At 41.4% G+C, this 20,812-nt stretch overlaps 1 protein-coding gene across 1 annotated transcript in view; it reads right to left on the bottom strand.

The window, feature by feature from the left end:
* Positions 1-20,812, bottom strand: part of LOC123504094 (hemicentin-2-like) — a 48,224-nt gene that overhangs the window by 9,076 nt on the left and 18,336 nt on the right. The window contains exons 2-5 of the mRNA XM_045254382.1: positions 15,040-15,213; positions 13,872-14,019; positions 12,469-12,667; positions 11,994-12,290 (exon numbers count right to left, since the gene is read on the bottom strand). Of these exons, the coding sequence (XP_045110317.1) occupies positions 11,994-12,290; positions 12,469-12,667; positions 13,872-14,019; positions 15,040-15,106 (711 nt within the window). The 5' untranslated portion in view covers positions 15,107-15,213. The remainder of the gene's footprint in view (positions 1-11,993; positions 12,291-12,468; positions 12,668-13,871; positions 14,020-15,039; positions 15,214-20,812) is intronic.

Here is a 20,812-nt window from a genome sequence, read left to right on the forward strand (position 1 = left end):
TCCCACACACACACACACACACACACACACACACACACACACACACACACACACACACACACACACACACACACACACACACACACACACACACACACACACACAGACGCAAATGCTTTAGTGTCGATATTCGTGGTAATCCTTCTGCAGGTCAGGGATGGAGCGTACACCATCGGATTTCTTTTTGTTTGCAGGAGTATTGGTGATGTACAAACTCGTGCCACGTCGAGTGAATTGTGAGGGACACACAGTTTAGTGAAGTGCGAGGCTATGGAGTGTAGTTTTGCTATTTACGTCAGAACAGAAGACTAAATGTTTTTGTGATCGTAAAAGAAAAAAAAAACATGATTTAATTTACTATTTATGTGAAGGGAAAGCACGTTAGTTTTTTATTTTTTATTTCTTATGAACCGAACTAGAGGAAGAAAAGAGTTAGGAAGTAATAGAAGCGAGAAGAGAGTATTTGTAATAATTTTTCCAGCCAAAAAGATTGTGGTGGAAATCTTCATAACTTCATAATGGAACCGGAAACAAAACACCAAGAATACAAACCTGCGGGAATGAACTCACACATAATGGTAGACAACCAGTTAGGAAAATACGTTAAATAATAGACAGTTAAGAAAATACTTTAAATAATAGACAGTTAAATGATAGACAGTTAAGAAAATACGTTGAATAATAGACAACCACTTCAGAAAATACGCTAAAGTCATCTATGTATTAAATATCATTCGGGAAATACTGAAAAAAAAAAAAAAAAAGACAAAACAGTTAAATTTTAGCCATGGTGACCGGAAAGAGACGAGGAACCATCAAAGACGAGAGGAGGAGGTTCTGAAAGGCCTTTGTTCTTATGGGGATGATCAAGATAATGAATAGCCATGTGAGACCTTGGTGCGTTTATGAGACTTGCCGCAGAAAGATGAGAGCAAATGGAGGATAATTTAAAGAGACAGAAAGATGCAGGGAGGGAAGGAGAAAAAGGAAAGGGCTGGTCCATGTGGTAAAGGTTAGCCGTGATGATGAAATTTTGGAGGTGACGTTGACAAATAGGCTGCGGGCACTGGAGACAAAGCTGATTGCATCTCATGAAAGGAAGGAGGGCTGTGGTGAATTACGACCCGGCGAGGTGGGAAAAAGAAATTCATGATGATATTTTAAGTGTTGTATAAAAGTTGTAGTGTGAAGCGTATTTTTTTATTTTACTTACACTTCCTCCCGATAATTTCTAAGTGCTGCATTAAAGTGAGTGCAGTATAAAGTATGTTTCAGTTTACTGGGAGGGTCAATACAGTATCCCATAAAATCTAAATGCGGTTTGTGTACTCAGGATAAACAGAATACCAGACAGAATCCAAACGAATATATAACACATCAACCTATCATTGCGCAGGACTATTTATTCTCACCTTTACACTCTCTTTAGCTAATGCATAAGTTAATTCATGTCCTCACTCTTTTCTCCTTTTCATTTCCAAACCTTGATTCCCTCCACTTTTAATCTACTTTTCTTATTTCTACGCCTTAAACTATTTCAAGAAAAGGAACATCAATACACCTTCTGAACTAATTTAAGCGCCATTTCAAAATCTCCTTCTGTAATTAAGTTTTTTGCTTTTTCTTTTCTTAGGACGTCGCATCGAGCAGGATTTCCTGTCTGATCGTTCCCTTAAGCAGAGTCTCTCACATTTATTTCCGTTTTATCAATACAGTTTCTGAAATGAACTAGCAAATTATTTAAATCTCTCTTGGTTCAGTTTTTAGAAGCACCTTATTGAACAGCCCTTGGTTTCCGATTTACTTTCCCTTGGCTACACTCCTCGAGATCGCGGTTAAGATCGTAAGGAAGCTGCACGGATGTCCCCAGTTGATCTTCAGAAACGTATGTGATTGTGAACTGGCGGGGAACGAAGCGGAGATATCTGGCCACGGTTCTTAACTCACTGTGGATATTTTATGAGGTGGGGAGATGGTGGATAAGAGCTCGCCATGAAATTCCCAATACGATATTCAATTCAAATAGCATCACTGAGGTTATTATTGATGAACCGGTCTTTGATTCCATGGTGGTCTTGGTGAAATATTGCTGATCACTTGTCTTGGAGTTCTTAGTGAAAGGAGGAGAGCCAGGAGGAGGAGGAGAACGAGGAGAATGAAGTGAGCGATGATTGTGAGCAAAGGTGGTGGGAGATGTTGCAGGGAATGGAAAAAAAAATACAATATCGAGGAGCCAAAGAACGTTCTTGAAGGAGACTGGAATGTGAAACTGATATAAGAAATGTTTAATAAGTGAGGAATTTATGAAAAAAAAAAGAACGAACATGTAAGGAGACTCTGAAATGAGAAAGTGATACAGGAAAAGTTCATTAAAAGTATGCAATGTTTGAGAAAGAGAGAGAGAGAGAGAGAGAGAGAGAGAGAGAGAGAGAGAGAAATAAGAAGACCGTGAAACAAGAAACTGATAGGTGAAAACTTTTGAAAATGTGTCATGTCAAAAGGTATCATTCAACCTTCGCCTTCTTTTCAAACCCCACTAATTAATGTCACAAGGCATACCAAACTCTTGATGAGCTTAGTACTCTTATGAGGCGAGGGACTTCCACGTACTTCCTCCCACAGCGCTATTTACCTTTTTTTTTTCCTTCTTTCTTTTTAATAACTCTGGATGTGGGATGTGCGATACGGTGTTCCCGGCAATTTTTACAGTTACATGTTTTAATAATCTTCCCCGACTCACCGATTTTTAGGGACGGATTACCACACTGCAGTGAAACCAGTGAAGTGTATGCGTTTTTCAATGTAAGCCATGACAAACAAGAAGAGAGAGAGAGAGAGAGAGAGAGAGAATAAAGCCAACCAAACTAATTTAGAAGAGATCAAGTCAAAGAATAACACCGAAAAACTGATAGAAAGACAAAAATCCACATATATATATAATAGAACAGAGCGCTAAATCATACGGGACACCAAGAAACGTGTGTCCATCTCGCCAATACTAACTCATGTCTATATATCTTGGTAACAATACACATTATAACCATCGTGAAGGAGCTGGAGCACCGTAACACTTCATTCTTAATGGTGTGTCCAAACCAGAACTGGCAATTGAGGAGCAAATGGAAGGCTATATATATTTTCTTTCTTCTTTTTCTTCTTTTCTTCGCACACGGTTCCGAAACAGGTCCACGCCGTTGTACATTTCAAGCGCATTTGATTCATAGATGTGGTCGATAAAGGTGAATAAGCTCGTAGGATGAAAAGTAAACATATGCTGCGGTTTGAAAGGAGAGAAGGTTTATTCATATTTCTATACGTGGAGGAGATCAAACAAAGGTACAAACTGGGAGGAAAAAGCTTGATGTTTTCCAATACTCTAAGAAAAAAATAGCTAACAAAAGAACATATTATTGAATGTTCTCAAATTACAGAAAAAATATACTTGTGACCTTTAAATTCTTTACCAGTGACTTATTTTTCTAGCTTTGTGAAGTGTGAGGATACAACACGTCTCTTTCTTGAGTGTGTTGCCGATGGCCTGGCTGAGTGTCGCTAGGAGGCAATGGTGGTGTTGGCGGCTGAAGTGCTTGATGGTTACGAGCTCTTGACGCGAGGAGGAGCTGTAAACGTCAGTGTTGCTGGAATCTGAAACCTCTCCCTTTGACATTGTGACTGCGACGTAAGCTTCTAGTTATGTTAAATCCTGTGGCGTCTGCGATAATCTTCCTCTCTTTATCTTTTCTATTTCTTTTTTTTTTTATACCATGTGGGCTTTTCACGGGAAGTTATGGGCTAAAGGGGATACTTTTTGTGCCCTCCTATCTCAAAGCCCACCCGCTAGGAAACCGTTGCCCCGAGTGAGGAAGCCCAACCTACACTCGGACCGTAAACAGGATTCGAACCCATGCGCTTGAAGACCCCTCGGACCCCAAAGCACGCATGGTTCCATTGTACCACGGCGGCATTTCTTTGTTAATAAAATATTGCTCACCGCGCATGTGTAAAACTTGCTGTTTTCTTTTCCTTATCATTCATATTTTATTAGCAATTGAATACTGCACAGTGAGTCTCCATGTAAAGGTCTGCGTCGCTGAAATGTGAGAGCTTTCAGACATAGCAGCAAAACCATAACCCTCTAATAATTTTTGACACAGACATGACTGGGATATTCTCTTCTCTACTTTTCTTATTCTTTTGTTTAGGAAATATTGCACGTATATCGATCCTGTTCGTGTATTCCAACCCACTGCAGCGAGTATTGCGTCAGGGAAACAGATGTGCGCTTCTTAAAAGTCTAGCGCGTTTTGTCGGCGTGGATCCGCTTCAATATCACGGAATGAAGCACATGGACGGAACGGAAAAAGCCTTTGTGACAAACATCGAGCTCTCACGTGTTTTGCCTCTCGCCAAACAAGGTAAAGTTTCAATAAGTATCTTTTACTGGAGGACGTGGAGTGCAGTCGAGGAGTAGCGTTACATCGTGTCACATTCTCCAAGATAAAAAGAGACGTGCTCCGGATGTGTGTGTGTGTGTGTGTGTGTGTGTGTGTGTGTGTGTGTGTGTGTGTGTGTGTGTGTTTGTTGGCCGTAACCTGACAACACGGAAAACCTTTTGGAAATGGTACCGAGTTGCACTGTATGTTTCTTAACGAAATGCCTCATGGAGAAAGTGTTGTAGAGTTTTAAAATCGAGAATTTTTTTTTGTGAAATTATTCAGTCTCTCTCTCTCTCTCTCTCTCTCTCTCTCTCTCTCTCTCTCTCTCTCTCTCTCTCTCTCTCTCTCTCTCTCTCTCTCTCTCTCTCTCTCTCTCTCTCTCTCTCTCTCTCTCTCTCCACCGAAAGGCTTTGTTGTAGCAAAATGCAAGTTCATCAAAAACAAGAGTGGAATTTTCAGGTATCTTTCTGTGTTGTAATGTCTGCACCAGTGTTATGGAATGCATTTTTCATTTTCTTTAAGCGTGGAAATTATGACGACAAACCCGCCTCTTCTCCATGAAGGCAACACAAAGCTGCGGTTTCATTGTTCTGGTCTTATTAACACTGACATGGTTACTTACATTCAGACATACATACATATTACTGCAATTTGGAAGTGGTAGTTGTGTGTGTGTGTGTGTGTGTGTGTGTGTGTGTGTGTGTGTGTGTGTGTGTGTGTGTGTGTGTGTGTGTGTGTGTGTGTCAGATCTGTGTCAGGTGGTAATGATAATTAGGCAATTGTTAACAGACCACAAATGTATTTTTGTTTCACAGTCACTATTCACGTTTTCCTTCACAATTTGAATGTATGTATTTAGAAAAAAATAATAACTAAATGCAGAAACGACTCTTTCGTAAAGCTCTCCTAAGATTTTATTCTAGGTCAGCTCATTAGATCTCACTTCGCTTGCCAAATTTCCCTCTCTTTAAGGCCTTTATTTAAACCTGTCTCCTGCATTCCACGGTATTTCGACATCAAAGCTAATAAGAGAAGCAGACGTCGACAGCAGCTCCCTTCAGCCTCAGACTTAACCTGGAGGCCTTGGAATATTGCAGTGGTCGCAAAGCCACATACTAGCGAGACAAGCGCCGCGCCGCCACGCCCCCCGGAACACCTGCAGTGACACAAGTCTTCTGGTAATGCTTTCCGGTGGCGAGGTGTTTACGTGGTCGCCTTGCAGTTAAACTCACGAGTAAAGTTTGGGTGGATCGTGGCCAGCAGGACGGCGTGCATTAGATTCCCAGTTATCGAAGGGGAAATGTGGCGGAATGACCGAAATGTGGTAATCATTTTTATTTTCTTTCAGTTAACGAATTTTACCAGTCTATTTCTATGCATGTTGGTAAAAATAAACAATTGTAAATCTACTTTCCAATATAACTGGTCAAATTTAAGTTTTTTTTTTTTCTATTTCTTTCAGTAGCAGGTAATGAATCTTGCGTTGGTTTGCATTGGGTACCAGACGAACCTTGTAAAGAATGTAAATGTCTCGTAAATATGAAACACAACATTCTATTACTTACCGAGAGAAAAATGTCGGTGCATATTGACGAACTGCTGTGATTGTTGCTGATTTCCGACACTTGACGAGTTTTGCCAGCTATTTTGAAACATGGTGTCTCTCTCTCTCTCTCTCTCTCTCTCTCTGTTCTCAATAATTGAGGTGGAATTTAAGTTTGATCTCTCTCTCTCTCTCTCTCTCTCTCTCTCTCTCTCTCTCTCTCTCTCTCTCTCTCTCTCTCTCTCTCTCTCTCTCTCTCTCTCTCTCTCTCTCTCTCTCTCTCCAATAGTGACTAGTGTTTTGTCAGACGAACCTTTTAGAACCACGTGAATCAAGTCTGAGGCACAATACTCACTTCCACCTCCTTCTGTTGTTACTCATGAAACCTTTGCAGCTTTAAAATGCCAAGTCAATTTCCCTAACTGTCGACGAGGGACAACACTTCAGAAGCTTGTCCTTTCCTTCCTTTTTTACAGACACATGACTCGACCACTCTCTCACAATCAATAATTCAAGTGTATCCCTTGCAAAGAGCCTCTGATGAAAATTCCAAAGCTTGTGTTTTTTATGTCAGTATCAAGCAGTTTTTCAGCGCAGCTTTTTCTCTTCCATAGGTACGAATGAGACACGTGGCTCTGGTGTGACCTTTTCCAGTGTGGCACCTGCACTATGACGACGTAAGTGTGTTCTATTTTTTTGTATATTCGTTTATGTTTTTAATGTTATCTCTTGCAGTTATTACACTCTTACAGTCAACCTCTGAATATGTGTGTGTTTTGCGCGCGCGCACACACACACACACACACACACACACACACACACACACACACACACACACACACACACACACACACACACACACACACACACACACACACACACACACACACACACACACACACACACACACACTGTCCCTTCAATCACGGACTTCCTAACTACAGCTTTCTCTCCAGGTTTTCAACTCAAGTTCAGCCCTCCGCAGTTTGGTAAATTGTTGGCATTTGTCTAGTACTGGACGAAAGGATTGAGTTTCCGGGAGCACCCACCATGAAACCGCGTTTAGCTGTGTCTACAAAGAGGCGTTTGCCATCCCGGCAAACAGTGTTCTCGGGGAAAGTGCCTCGGTAGTCGTTTCTCAAATCCCTGCTCTTCGAAATGACCACTAATATTTTCACGTCATAGAGCAAAGATGATTTTCACTTTCTATATTAAATAAATGTCTTAGAGAAAACCGAGTAACGGAAGCTTCCTTCACTAATCTATTTCTCTTTAACGACCACTCTGGGATTTTTTATTTTTTCACGTAAAATATCAAGGAAGATTTTGTATTGTCCGTTTTAAATTACACTTCGAGTTGAATCACAGTCGTAAAGTAAGGAAAGTCCATTTACTTGTTTATCTTGAGATTACATAATTGTTCACGCCACAAGGGAAGAAATTTAGCTATATGCTTCTTAGATTAACCATACATTGAAGATCGTAAAGGAAGAGAGCTAGGAAAACGTCTTTTAATATTTTTTCCACAGTATATGTCTATAATCATTCATAGAGTGAAGGTCTTAAATAGAGCTATGAAAAGCCTTAACAGTACACGTCTACACATAACAAAAGACTTCAGCAAAAATTCAATAGAAGTGGTGTTGAAAGCCATAAAGGTGAATGTGCGAACTGCTGAAACGTTTGTCCTCTTTACATACAAAATACTGAACACATAATATTTTAACATCCTCGACGTTCCCACTCGTGAATGAATCATACCTCAACACTCAAGAAATAAACGATATAGCAACGCCTCCTGCACTTTCACCCGGGCCGCGGCAATCTTCTGAGGACGATGCCAGCTAAAGATAACCAGCGCTATGGAAGGACACGCTATCAGTTTTCATATCACCAGCACTATCCTGTCACAATGGCACATTTGTTTACCCTTCTTCCTTTCATGTCTTGAGCGACCAACAAAGCAGCAGGGACAGAAGGGAAAAGAGTGAGGCAGAAACAAGTTATCTCGTCTCTCACTCACCCACTAGACACTCTCTCTTTACACAACAGACTGAGAATACTGAAAAATAATAAAGCTTGGAAACGGTTGATATCACGTTTTCTCTCTCTCTCTCTCTCTCTCTCTCTCTCTCTCTCTCTCTCTCTCTCTCTCTCTCTCTCTCTCTCTCTGTCTGTGTGTGTGTGTGTGTGTGTGTGTGTGTGTGTGTGTGTGTGTGTTTATTTGTTTATGCGTTCGAACTCTGTCAGTGAGATGCATGTCAGGAAATGTTTTGCTCACGAGGGTTTAGGAAAATGTGAACAAACCAATCGGGTGAAATATGCTCATGTGGAGGTGAACTAGCATTGGCAAAACACGAATCCCGCGCTAGAATATATTTGGTAGATGTTGTAATTGCTCTCCTTTGAATAATGAGAGCCGATGTTACTTTTTACTGTTACTTTTTGTTGCCGATTATGCGCACACCCGGAAAGCAAATACTAGGTTAGTTAAAGCACGTTCATATTTGTCAGGGAGGAGAATAAAGCCGCGCCTTATGAAGTTGAGTGTTAGATGACTCTTCACAATGCATGTCGTGATTATACAAGGGCTTGGTATCCTTGCTGGTGTTTTTGTAATTACACCATTTCGTTGAATTGTGTGGTGGAGAGAGAGAGAGAGAGAGAGAGAGAGAGAGAGAGAGAGAGAGAGAGAGAGAGAGAGAGAAGGTTAACAAGAAATAAAATAATAGTAGACTTTATTATTGGGAAAAGTTTAGCGAATAGTGTCAAGTAGAAACAACGACACGTATCCACCCTTGAGAGAGAGAGAGAGAGAGAGAGAGAGAGAGAGAGAGAGAGAGAGAGAGAGAGAGAGACTGAAAAAAAGTGTCACATTCCTACATTTGTTAGTCTGGTCACTTGGTGCATCACAAAAGAAAAAAGGAAATTGAAAATCTGGGTGTCCATTATAATTCACAGTGAAAACAAAAATAGCCAGCAATACGAGCCAAACAACCAATACCAACCTCACTTGGATATGCATCGTAAAAAGAAAGGAAAGAGGATTTCGGAGGATAAGACAACAAGGACTAGAAGAAAATAATAACGAGTGGATGCTGCTGTTTAATGACCACTCCAACGCAAATAATACCAAGACTTCGCGGTCAAAGTCAAATAATTGTCTATTTCATTTAGTTTTGGGAGCTTGTGGGAATCCGTAGCTCGAAGATGTCTAGGTATTAAAACAGTTGGTGAAAGAAATGAGGAAGTCTTAATGATTCTTTGTTGATATTTAGGATCTATATTATACTAAAGAAAATATCTGTTAGGTCACACAGATAAAAAAAAAAATGTTGATTACTGTCTCATTATAAACTAGAGAATATTTAAGAAATTATAATGTACTAAAATAAGTCTCTAGAGTACAGAAGGCGATTGTGGGAAGATTATTTAACAGTAAAAGCGTGAAAGAGTTTGAAAGGAAGAAATGAGACTAAAGATGGCAGTAATCAGAAAAGCACGATAAAATACACAGAATTCCGATGATCCAGTCAAAAAAAAAGAAAAAGCGCAAAAAAAGGCATCATGAAGAATTTAGATACCATGCTTAACTATGAGTGACAGAATTACGAACGAAGATTTGGAGATGCGATGCACACATTTGATATTTCGTTCGACTAACCTTGACAATTTGGTGCCTATCGCGATACCTAATATCCTTGTGAACCGAGACACTTACATGAAAAAATTGGGACTTGGGACTAATACGACTTGCTACTCAGTTTAAGAACCATTGTGTATAGAATTTTATCCGTCCCACCAGTCCTATACGTGGTCACTTTACGAACGGTTTATATTAACAGACGAGACACATATGAGCATTATAGTATGTGGTAATGAGTTATGGATAGGGATGATAGCTGTGAAATAGGTAGATCCTTTTACATGGTTCTGGAGTCGAGTTTTTTTTAGTTGAAGTGTCGCTGTGAGCCTTCCTGGAACGCTGGAGAATTCGGTGCTTGTTGTTTTGCTTACTCTTCAGCCCTCTTCTCTCCTCCTCCTCCTCCTCCTCCTCCTCCTCCTATTCTTCTTCCTCTTTTACCACGTACTAATATAGATCTGATAACTTTTTACAATCCTCATATCCTCGCGTTACGTTCTTAGGTATACGTGTTTGAAAGAAGGCAAGATAATCCACGGTGAAGACTTGCTTTTTTTTCTTTTATGCAGGAGAGACAGCTGGCCAAGGGTAACAAAATATGGGGAAAAAAATAGAAAGGCCCGCTCTGTTGCCGGTTCCCTAAAAAGACAAGAGAGTTAACCAGAATGTCTTGACACCTCTCTTACTTCTTGGAAATTTACAGACTAGTACACGTAATTGATGATGAAACTCCTGCGTTAAGATACTGTAGACAGACAACCGAGGAATGTTCAACACAGACATAAGTGGTATAATGAAAGCTGAGTTCTTAAGCGTGGTGTGGAAAGGAAAGGAATGTCAGATTCTTAGAGACAGGCTGCCGAGGAGTGTTCGGTACGGATAAGGCTGGAGTCAAATGTTATGAAAGAAAGCGTAATTGTGCGGAACGACTTGTAGTTGATGTACGAGAAAGGAAAAGACTTACGAGTAAAGTCTTTTATTTCAGAAGTACCAGAAAGTATGGAAGTAGACAAGATGGAGGTACTGAATTGAGTAAGATTAGCATACAGCGTTTAAAAGTTCAAATAAAGACAATTCAAGCTGTGTGGGACTGTGTTTCTCGGACGAACTAAGTTAACCTTCATGATTATAATGATCCTTCCTTCCACTTGCTTGGTTAGGTTTTATGGTAATGATATAATGATTTCTTGATGTGATGTGATAAGCCGCATGCATGATTGAGTCGAATCAAATGTGAGACTATATCTAGCAAGAATTCATAAATAATAAGACGTTTCAATTCAACAATTAGTATGATACCAAAAGCACCGTATTTTCAAAGGCTATAAGATTAAATTTCCGAGGAATAGAGGTAGAAAGGGACGTAGAAAAGACATTTATGAAGAACTTAGTTTTCACGAAAATTAAAACGTAGAAAACACATTTATGAAGATTTCAAATGTCATGTATAGTTAAGTCAAAGTGCAGAGAGAAGGAAGGAGAAAGACTAGTCCCGTCCACTCACAGCTCAGTGTCTAATAAAAGTGTGAGCGAGGAATCCAGTTGTTGAGAGACGGAAGAGACTGCGCTGAGCCTGTGTGGATCAAACACTGGCTGGAGGCGTGGGTTGGAAAAATTGTTAAACATATGACTTCTGTTTTTGAGCTGATGGCAGAAGCTATTTGTCCTTACTTTATTTTTATATAGAGTGACTTTTGTGTAAGAGTGATGTGTGGAGGACAGGAAAATTGATGGTATTAGGTTTTTACTCTACAATTGCTAGTATATTTTTTCTGTTGTTCTTTGTGCGTATTTTGGAAGATATCTCGAAGTCTTCCTTAGAAACATGCCTGTCATCTTTTTGTCCACACGTATTTTTTGCTCATGCATTTAACAGAGGTGTACATGTTTCATTTCAAATCTCATCAGTTTTCATTATACTCTTACTATTTTTTTTTCCTTTTAGAGTACATTAGCTGTATCCCCAAAATTCAGACAGACTGACAGAAATATGTACAAAGATTCCTCAGTAATATACCTCTTTCTTTAATTTGTCGGTATAAACACACATAAATCGCATCTCTTCTGGTTCCATTCATAGTGCAGTACATGTTTTAGACAGCATTTACTCGTCACCAGTTAAAGAATATTATAAATGAACTCTGAAATAACTAGAGGAGAGTCCATCAGCAAGGGAACGATATGATTGAAACTAAAAAAATAACTAGAGGATTATTGACAGCCCATTAGCTAGAGAATGATATTAATTGAGCCGTAAGAAAGAACCACAGGAAGGTAGACAGTCCATTATCGAGAGGATGATATAAATTAAACCACCGAGAAAAGAAAGAGAGGTAGACAGTCGAATTTTTGCAAGCAGACCAACTCTCACCTTATCAATGATGCAGGAGAGAGTGATGGGAGAGCCTCGGTTAACGTGGTACTGCCCATCACCTGGGATGTGTGCTTCCGGCGTCACCACCTTCAGGTTGACGAAGAGGGAGATGATACCCGTCCCTGTTGACACTTGGCACTCGTATGTCCCCGTGTCCTTCACCTCCACGTATTTGATATAGAGCGTCCAGTCCTGAGAGCCAGCCACGTGCAGCACAGAGAAGCGGTGGTCATGTGTGAAGAGCACGTCAGCTGAGGTAAGAACGTGCCAGTCCCGACGACGTATCCACGAGATCTGTATGAGAGAGAGAGAGAGAGAGAGAGAGAGAGAGAGAGAGAGAGAGAGAGAGAGAGAGAGAGAATCGATAAAGTAAACATTGTGGATAAAATTTATGTCTTAATCCAAGCCTCCATTTACGTAAGGAATATCGGATGTTTGAAATTCAGCGCTCCTCCTCTTCTTCTCTCTTTACCTGTCTGTCCCCGAGGTGACCGACGCGGCAGGGCAGGAAGGCGGTACCCCCGAGCTGTGCCGTCACGTTGCTCACAGTGTTGTTGACGGCAGAATGTTCCAGGGAGCCGCCTTGGTAGCTCAGCGCCCACCGGGACCCGACCCCCGCTCCAGGAAGTCCAGATCGCAGCGACTTCCTGGGCGGTTCTGTCACGTCGTTTCTGTGATGACCCAAGAATTCCAATGAGCCAAGTGACGACCAAACCGCTCTAGCGGGAAATGTGTTTTTAATTTGTTTTTAATAATAGACAGCGGCCCTGACTCAAGCACGATTGGCTGTAATGGCTACTGCTGACGCTCTTTCGTCTCGGCCTACCTCTATGTCCAAACTTCTTGATATACATTACAAACAATGTGTTTCTATTACGTAGCATGGTTTCCTACCTACCTACCTACCTATAACCACACACACACACACACACACACACACACACACACACACACACACACACACACACACACACACACACACACACACACACACACACACACACTTGTAAATACAGGTGTCCGCAACCTTTACACAGCAGTGAATTGCCTTTCATTCCCCGTGGCATTGGTGACACGCGCCTGTTTCCTCCCTACCAGCCAGCCCTTGACCTCACTGGCTTGTGGAGGAAACCATCCAGTACCACTTGCTTCATTGCCTCGCCTCGCCCGACGCTTTCACTTCGGTAATCAAGTCAGCACGAGGCGTCCACTCCTTTGGCCTCCCGACCCTTTTAGGAGGTGCGGATGAGGACCTTGGCAATGCAACACTGCCGCGCTCAACAATGCGGCACCACTTCCTTTCAGTGCACTTCACTTGCTTATCTAAAGTCACCACAATTGCACAGAGCTGCTGCTGTTACGTGCCTTGTTTTTTACAGAAATTTACGCTGCAATGCCATAATGTTGAGAATAGTGTTTCTCTAGCAGTGCTCATAATCGAGAAAAACTAGTTATTACGTGGAAAAGAATGGAAATTGTCCGCTTATCTAAAGTCACTACAATTATACAAGCTCTTTCTGCTACGTGCCGTGTTTTTTTCCAGTAATTTACGATGCAATGTTTTAATGATGCTGGGTAAAATTCTCTATTGATTTCCTCGAACTACTGAACCCCGGCGAGACGACTAATTATCATCATGCATGAAAAATATAAATAATATACTAATCTAAAGTCATAAAGATTACACGAGCATCGTTTTATTTTTTCCTAGTAACTTACAATGCAAAACTGTAATGAAAAAACACCTTTAACAGCCATTATTGATTTTCCCTACGCTACCGACTCCAAAGACTAATTAGCATATGTGTGTAGAAAAATGGAAATAATTGTAATAAGAATGAAATGTTATGACCCGCATCAACAAGCAGGACTAACCTCTGAATGTAGTTGTCCAGGACGTGACTCTGGGACACCATGTAGCGCGCGTGGTTGTTGGCGTGCAGGGCGTGGCCGCGGTTGAGATGGCGTCCCTCGTAAAAACGCCGCTCATGATGCCTGTGTCTCCAGTGTCGCCCGTGAAGAGCTGCGGCACAACGAGAGAAGAATAAAGGTGCGGTGGGGGAGAGATAAAGAGATAGAGAGAGAGGAGTAGAGAGAAAGAGAGGTAGGACAGGACGGGACAAGGAAGGGAGGATATAAATATGACATAAAGGGCAATCGATCACCAGCCAGCCAGTAGCAGGACTAGGAAGTAAATGCAAGGGTGAGCAAGGGAGCGATACTCAAGTTTCTCACCTGTCCGCCACTGCCTCATTGCTTCCTCCCGCCCCCATCTGCCGCCCACTCATCGATTGATCATTCATGGTCACCCACCCCACCACTTACTCGTCCCTTCCCCAGTCATGTCCCCTCCCAAAGAGAGCCCCTCAGTGCCACACTCCACATGTTAGCCCCTCTTTTTTTTTCCACCCCCTCCCTCACCTCAACTATTCGTGTAACAAGAGCCACCTAACGAATGCTTCTATTTTTTGGTCTCGCTAATTCTCTTAACGTTTTTCCTCGGTGACGTGATGACGTAATTGTAAAGAGTAGTTGCTCTTGCTGCTGTTGATCTTGTTGTTGTTGTTGCTGTTGCTGCTGCTTTATTTAGTGTTAATTGTATTAGTAGTAGTAATAGTAATAGTAGTAATAGTAGTAGTAGAGTAGTAGTAGTAGTAGTAGTAGTAGCAATAGTAAACCAACTACTAGGAACCGTGATAAAAAGTAGTAGTAACAGTAGTAACAGTAGCAGCAGTAACGGCAAAAGGAATCATGATAGTTATTGTTGCTGTTCCATCGGCGTACCTAGCAGATCACATGAACGTCAATTAGCAATCTAGACCAACAACCAGAATACAGAAAAAGAAGAAACTGCCAAACTCCACTTTTCTGCCATAAACATTACACACGCTTTCCTCTGCGCACCCCACAGCTACGTAAGACCTAACTTAAGCGTGCTAGACTGCACTACCTTACCCTGCTACACCACGCCATAGGTCATCAACCTTCTACACCCAACAACCCAATAAGTCGCCTCTGGGGTCCCTATTACCGTGACACTCACCGTGAGCGTGGAGGGTCGGCACACACACAGCAGCCACCATCAGCGCCACTAGCCTCGTTGGGAGCATAGCTGGGTTCCTTCGTTTGCGTGGCTTCGTGACACCTCCTCTCACTTCAGGAGTACCGCCACGCCACGCGCAGCTCACCTCACCAGAAAGTCGATCCCGAGAACTGCCTGGTGGGGGGGAAAACAAAACAGGATCAGTGCCGTTATATGAAGCCTTGTTTGTGTGGATTGGAGGGTGTGTGGATGGTGTTGGGTTGTGTGGATGAGTGGCTGTGTTTTTGTGTGGTTGTTTTGTTTTTGTTTTGTCTGTGTTTAGCCTAGCAGCAACTTGTAAGTCAATAAACGCATAAGAAAGATTAGTGTACATGAATATACCTACGTGCACATGAACACACACACACACACACACACACACACACACACACACACACACACACACACACACACACACACACACACACACACACACACACACACGTACGCACGCAGACGCACACGCACACACAACACCTAACTATTACAGTATTAATGCAGCTCGATAAACACACACACACACACACACACACACACACACACACACACACACACACACACACACACACATTTCACTGCACGCAACACAGAGGAGTTTACATCAGCTAACACTCATTCATACAGATCGGTACACCCATTGAAATACACAGCATAATATATTTAGATACGAACAATGCAAGGCAGACGGCAGACACACACACACACACACACACACACACACACACACACACACACACACACAGCATGCCACGCACCTCACCTCCCTTACCTGACAGAAAGTAATAATAATAATAAGACACAGCAATACACAGCAATAGTTTGAGTAGGCCTGGTACAGCACACGCACATAACTCATAATTACACACATTCACCTGTCCTCACATATACAACACTATACTGTATGTGTGTGTGTGTGTGTGTGTGTGTGTGTGTGTGTGTGTGTGTGTGTGTGTGTGTGTGTGTGTGTGTGTGATTTGTCAACATTCACCGACATATTACGTATACGAGTGAAATCATCAAATACATAATTATGCGTAATATTAAACACACACACACACACACACACACACACACACACACACACACACACACACACACACACACACCACAAGTTGTAAAGTACACAAAGTTTATATATATTTTTTTCTCTCTCTCTCTCTCTCTCTCTCTCTCTCCCAACAAGAGAGAGAGAGAGAGAGAGAGAGAGAGAGAGAGAGAGAGAAACCCATCATTCTTCAGAAACAAGGGCATGCCTCATTTGTGGATGGTGCAAACGTTAATACACCAACTTTTCATGGGCGTTATTTATTACTCGTACACCTCCTGGCGGGCTGGCCTCATGCTGGGCACCGCACCTCCCCACCGCCCCTGCTGTTAGCTATTTCCCGGCGTGCAGAATAAATAGAATAATTTTAACGCCACTGCTCCATTATATCAGGTACTACTGCCGCTCATTTTCCGTTATTATGTTGGCATGTGCGTAAGCTTCATTTTATTCTCTATTCGATTATAAAATTTCGTGAGTTTTCATATAATTTCGAATCACGATTTTTAGTGTATAAAAGTATGGTGCATGAAACGACACCTTACCTCATCTCGGACTCATCAAACTGCACGTATCTTGTATTTTCTAGTGTCACCTTCCACATCTGATGACATATGGGGACTACAATAGTGTCTATATACCTGTGCCTCATTGCTGGCTGTTCAAGAGTGAATTAGTAAGAAGGGACTTCTCGGTACATCCTCTGTTGGCCAGTAATGTAGATTCCTGTATAGTTACCTGTTCTCTACTTGACATATCCAAGAGGGAATCAGTAAGAAGGGATGTGTTTCAGCACCACCGCTACAGATCACTTGCAATGAAGCAGTAATTTGATACTGTACGCTGTTCCTTAGCATGACTGATCGAAAGGAAATCAGAAAGGACCTGTTAGTACATTCGCTTCTGCTCAAAGCACCTGCAATATAGAAACGATCTATTCTGAAGTACTGGCGAGTTGAGTTCTGTACTGGTACGTTGTCTTCAAAACACCACCAACCATTGGCAGCCTTAATCCTTCCACCTGACCTGAATACGCGGGTATAAATTTGATCAATACTAAAGAGGAGAACCTGTTAGGAGGCATCTGACTGTGAAGGCAGCAAGGAGAAAGGCACAGGAGGGAAGTGCATGAACCCAAGCTGATAACAAGATAGTGAGAGGTGGAATGAAACATGAACGTGATGCGAAGGACTTAGAAATAATCATATAAGTCCGTAATGAGTCCAAAGTGAGTCAGTTAGTAAAAAAAAGAAAAAAGAAAGGAAAAAACGAATAAAATAGGGTATGAACAGAATTGAAGGAAAGACTCAAAATTAGTCATAAAAACTCGAAAGAAGGTGATTCCCGAATTGAAATGCATAAAAAAAAAAGATAAGAATATTACAAGAGGAAGAAATATTACGTGACAGAAACAGTCACTGCGCACAGAGGGAGATTCAGCAGGAGGAGGAGAAAGAGGATAAGGTCGAGTGGAATTGGAATAGTGTCTTTGATGCATGTGCCCACCTACCCCACAGTGGCTATAAATAAAGGAGTCGGTCGGTAGCGTGAGAGGAAGAGGAGAGTCGGTCGGTAGGGAAAGGTTGGGAAGGCAGGGATGGGGCTGCGGGCTCTCCCTCAGTCACTTGGCCTTGAGGTGCTCATAGCCACAGCAGCAGGTCTCCTTCCCCTCTTTGTACGAGTGCATGATGTGAACTTTTACGACACAAGACTGCCAGTAGCTGTGTGTGTGTGTGTGTGTGTGTGTGTGTGTGTGTGTGTGTGTAAACTTGAATGCTGCCTACCTTTTCTGCCTTTCTGTGTGTATGGGTGTATACGTGTAAAATTCATGGACTAACTAACTCTCTCTCTCTCTCTCTCTCTCTCTCTCTCTCTCTCTCTCTCTCTCTCTCTCTCTCTCTCTCTCTCTCTCTCTCTCTCTCTCTCTCTCTCTCTCTCTCTCTCTCTCTCTCTCTCTCTCTCTCTCTCTCTCTCTCTCTCTCTGTGTGTGTGTGTGTGTGTGTGTGTGTGTGTGTGTGTGAGTGGTTGGGGGGATACGTATGCGTGTGTACGTGTGTGCGTGTGCGTATGACGCTTTGTACTTCACTATCAACCAACTCGTAATGACCTACTTAAGGCTCACACACACACACACACACACACACACACACACACACACACACACACACACACACACACACACACACACACACACACACACACACACACACACAGAGTAAGTAAGGCCTTTAAACCCGAAACAATAGCTCATTACATAAACAGAGAATTAACGAGAATATCACAAGACTCCTCCACTGTTTCTATGCAAATGGTAAGCGAGTGATGAGGATCCCAAAGCAAACACACACTAAATCAACACGGGATAGGAAGTAAGCGGGGAGAGACTGGCACTGTAACCAAACACACGTGCACCGTCTCCCTAAAACTAGTGATAGAAACCAGCTGGAAAAATAAGATAACGTAAAATAATAATTAAAACAGTGAAGGAATACCGTTCAATTACCCTGCTGTACTAAAGGGCCGCCGTGGTACAGTGGAACCATGCGTGCTTTGGGGTCCGAGAGGTCTCCAAGCGCACGGGTTCGAATCTTGTCCACGGTCCGGGTGTAGGTTGGGCTTTCTCACTCGGGGCAATAGTTTTCTAGCGGGTGGGCTTTCAGATAAGAGGTACCCCCAAAAAGTACCCCCTTTAGCCCATAAATTCCCGTGAAAAGCACACGATATAAATAAAAAAAAAAGGAAAATTCTACTACTACATTGCACCAAAGTTAATAGGATTATAATTTGTAGTTAATCTTCAATATTTTTATTATTCGAATGTATGTAAATGGAATGATGATTCTATTTTTTTTTTTTTTTTTTTAATGGAAAACGAGGAAAAAATAACGAGATTATTTGAAATATAATACTTATCGTTATAGAACGGATAAAAATTAGGCAACCATAGACAGAATGATATATATGAAGATTTCTCTCCAACATACCAAAAAAGGATAAAAAAAAACAATAAAGTAAAAATATAGATAGACAAAACATGTAGCTAGGAGAAAAAGTAACACATGAAAGGGAAAACTAACTAAAAATCTAGCTGTAAATGTAGCTAGAGAAATTAACAGATGAAGGACCAAGCTACTGATTAACGGACTCCCAAGAGATAGGAGACAGAAAAGGAGAGTAAAGTTTCAGTAAATATTACCACTCCTGTCATAAAAGTACATGGCTCATAATGAAAGGACTGGGTGATAGAACGTGGACAAAGGGGGACAGGAAGATCCTTTTGAGAAGGACATGAGGGAGAGAAAAATCAAGATTGAGGTAAAGGGAAGAGGACAGAACCGCCACCACTAATAATGGCAGCTCATCACCATTCCAAAAGTATGGTTTTACTTCAATGTATGACGTAATCTTTTAGGAATATGTAGATAATGAAAAGAAAATTTCATTTTCATTTGCAAGCAGTTTTAGGAGTCTGCGGAAGAGAAAGACTGTTTTCTTTTGATGGTTTGGTTGGCGTGCCTGGCAAAGTGTGCCTCGCGGGTGTTACGCTTTTAAAATGATAGCGGGCTAATGAGGCGGCGCGTATCGATATCCTGGAATTACACACCTCAGGGCAAAGAGAATGGAGACTCTTTGTCTCCAGTGAAAGGATTTCTAGCTAAATTAATTCTAAAGTATATTATGACTATCAATTCTAAAGAAAAAGAAACGGAACACCACTGTAAAACTACAATCTGAGAAACACACACACACACACACACACACACACACACACACACACACACACACACACACACACACACACACACACACACACACACACACACACACACACACACACACACACACACACACACACACACATACATATATATATATATATATATATATATATATATATATATATATATATATATATATAATTAGTCTCTTTACTTGCAGCCTCAAAATTGTTTAATTGTTATAATTAACCGCTGGTAAAACACTCATTTTCTCAAGTTGCACCAGTAGGCAGCGCCACCAAGACCCGGCACCTCATCTTTAAACCATTAATTCGTCACGAACAGTATAGTTAGTCAGTTCTTCATCTGCGCTGAAATTTTGAAGTGTTACTGATTTTCTTTGTGTAGATATTCACACACACATACTCATATCACATTTTATGTGATCTGAATATATTTTTTTCCCACTTATTTTTACACACACACACACACACACACACACACACACACACACACACACACACACACACACACACACACACACACACACACACACACACACACACACACACACAACAACAACAACAACAACAACAACAACAACAATGCGACATGATTATCTGAATTAACTTTTACACCTTTAATTAACATGTATTTCATAATCCCAATCACAAGGTATTGCTTCATACAAACACTTTGTTGTTCACACTTTTTCGCTAACACCAAACATTTACATTTTACTCGTCAGGTCTTCGTTATAACAGAAAATATGTCTAGCCTTATTTTCAACTTATTTTTAGTACAGAGTTCAGTGAAGTTTGTCGAAATGGCTGCCGCACCTTATTGTAAATGTTTGCATACAGACCTGACTCCCAAATTTGTCTGGGTGTCCGTTTGTCTGTATGTTTAACTGTCTGGCTGTCTGTTTGTGTGTCTCTGTCTGACTGTTTCTCTATCTAATTGCCTGTGC

Source organism: Portunus trituberculatus, chromosome 15 (genome assembly GCF_017591435.1).
Source record: "Portunus trituberculatus isolate SZX2019 chromosome 15, ASM1759143v1, whole genome shotgun sequence".
NCBI classification, from domain to species: domain Eukaryota; kingdom Metazoa; phylum Arthropoda; class Malacostraca; order Decapoda; family Portunidae; genus Portunus; species Portunus trituberculatus.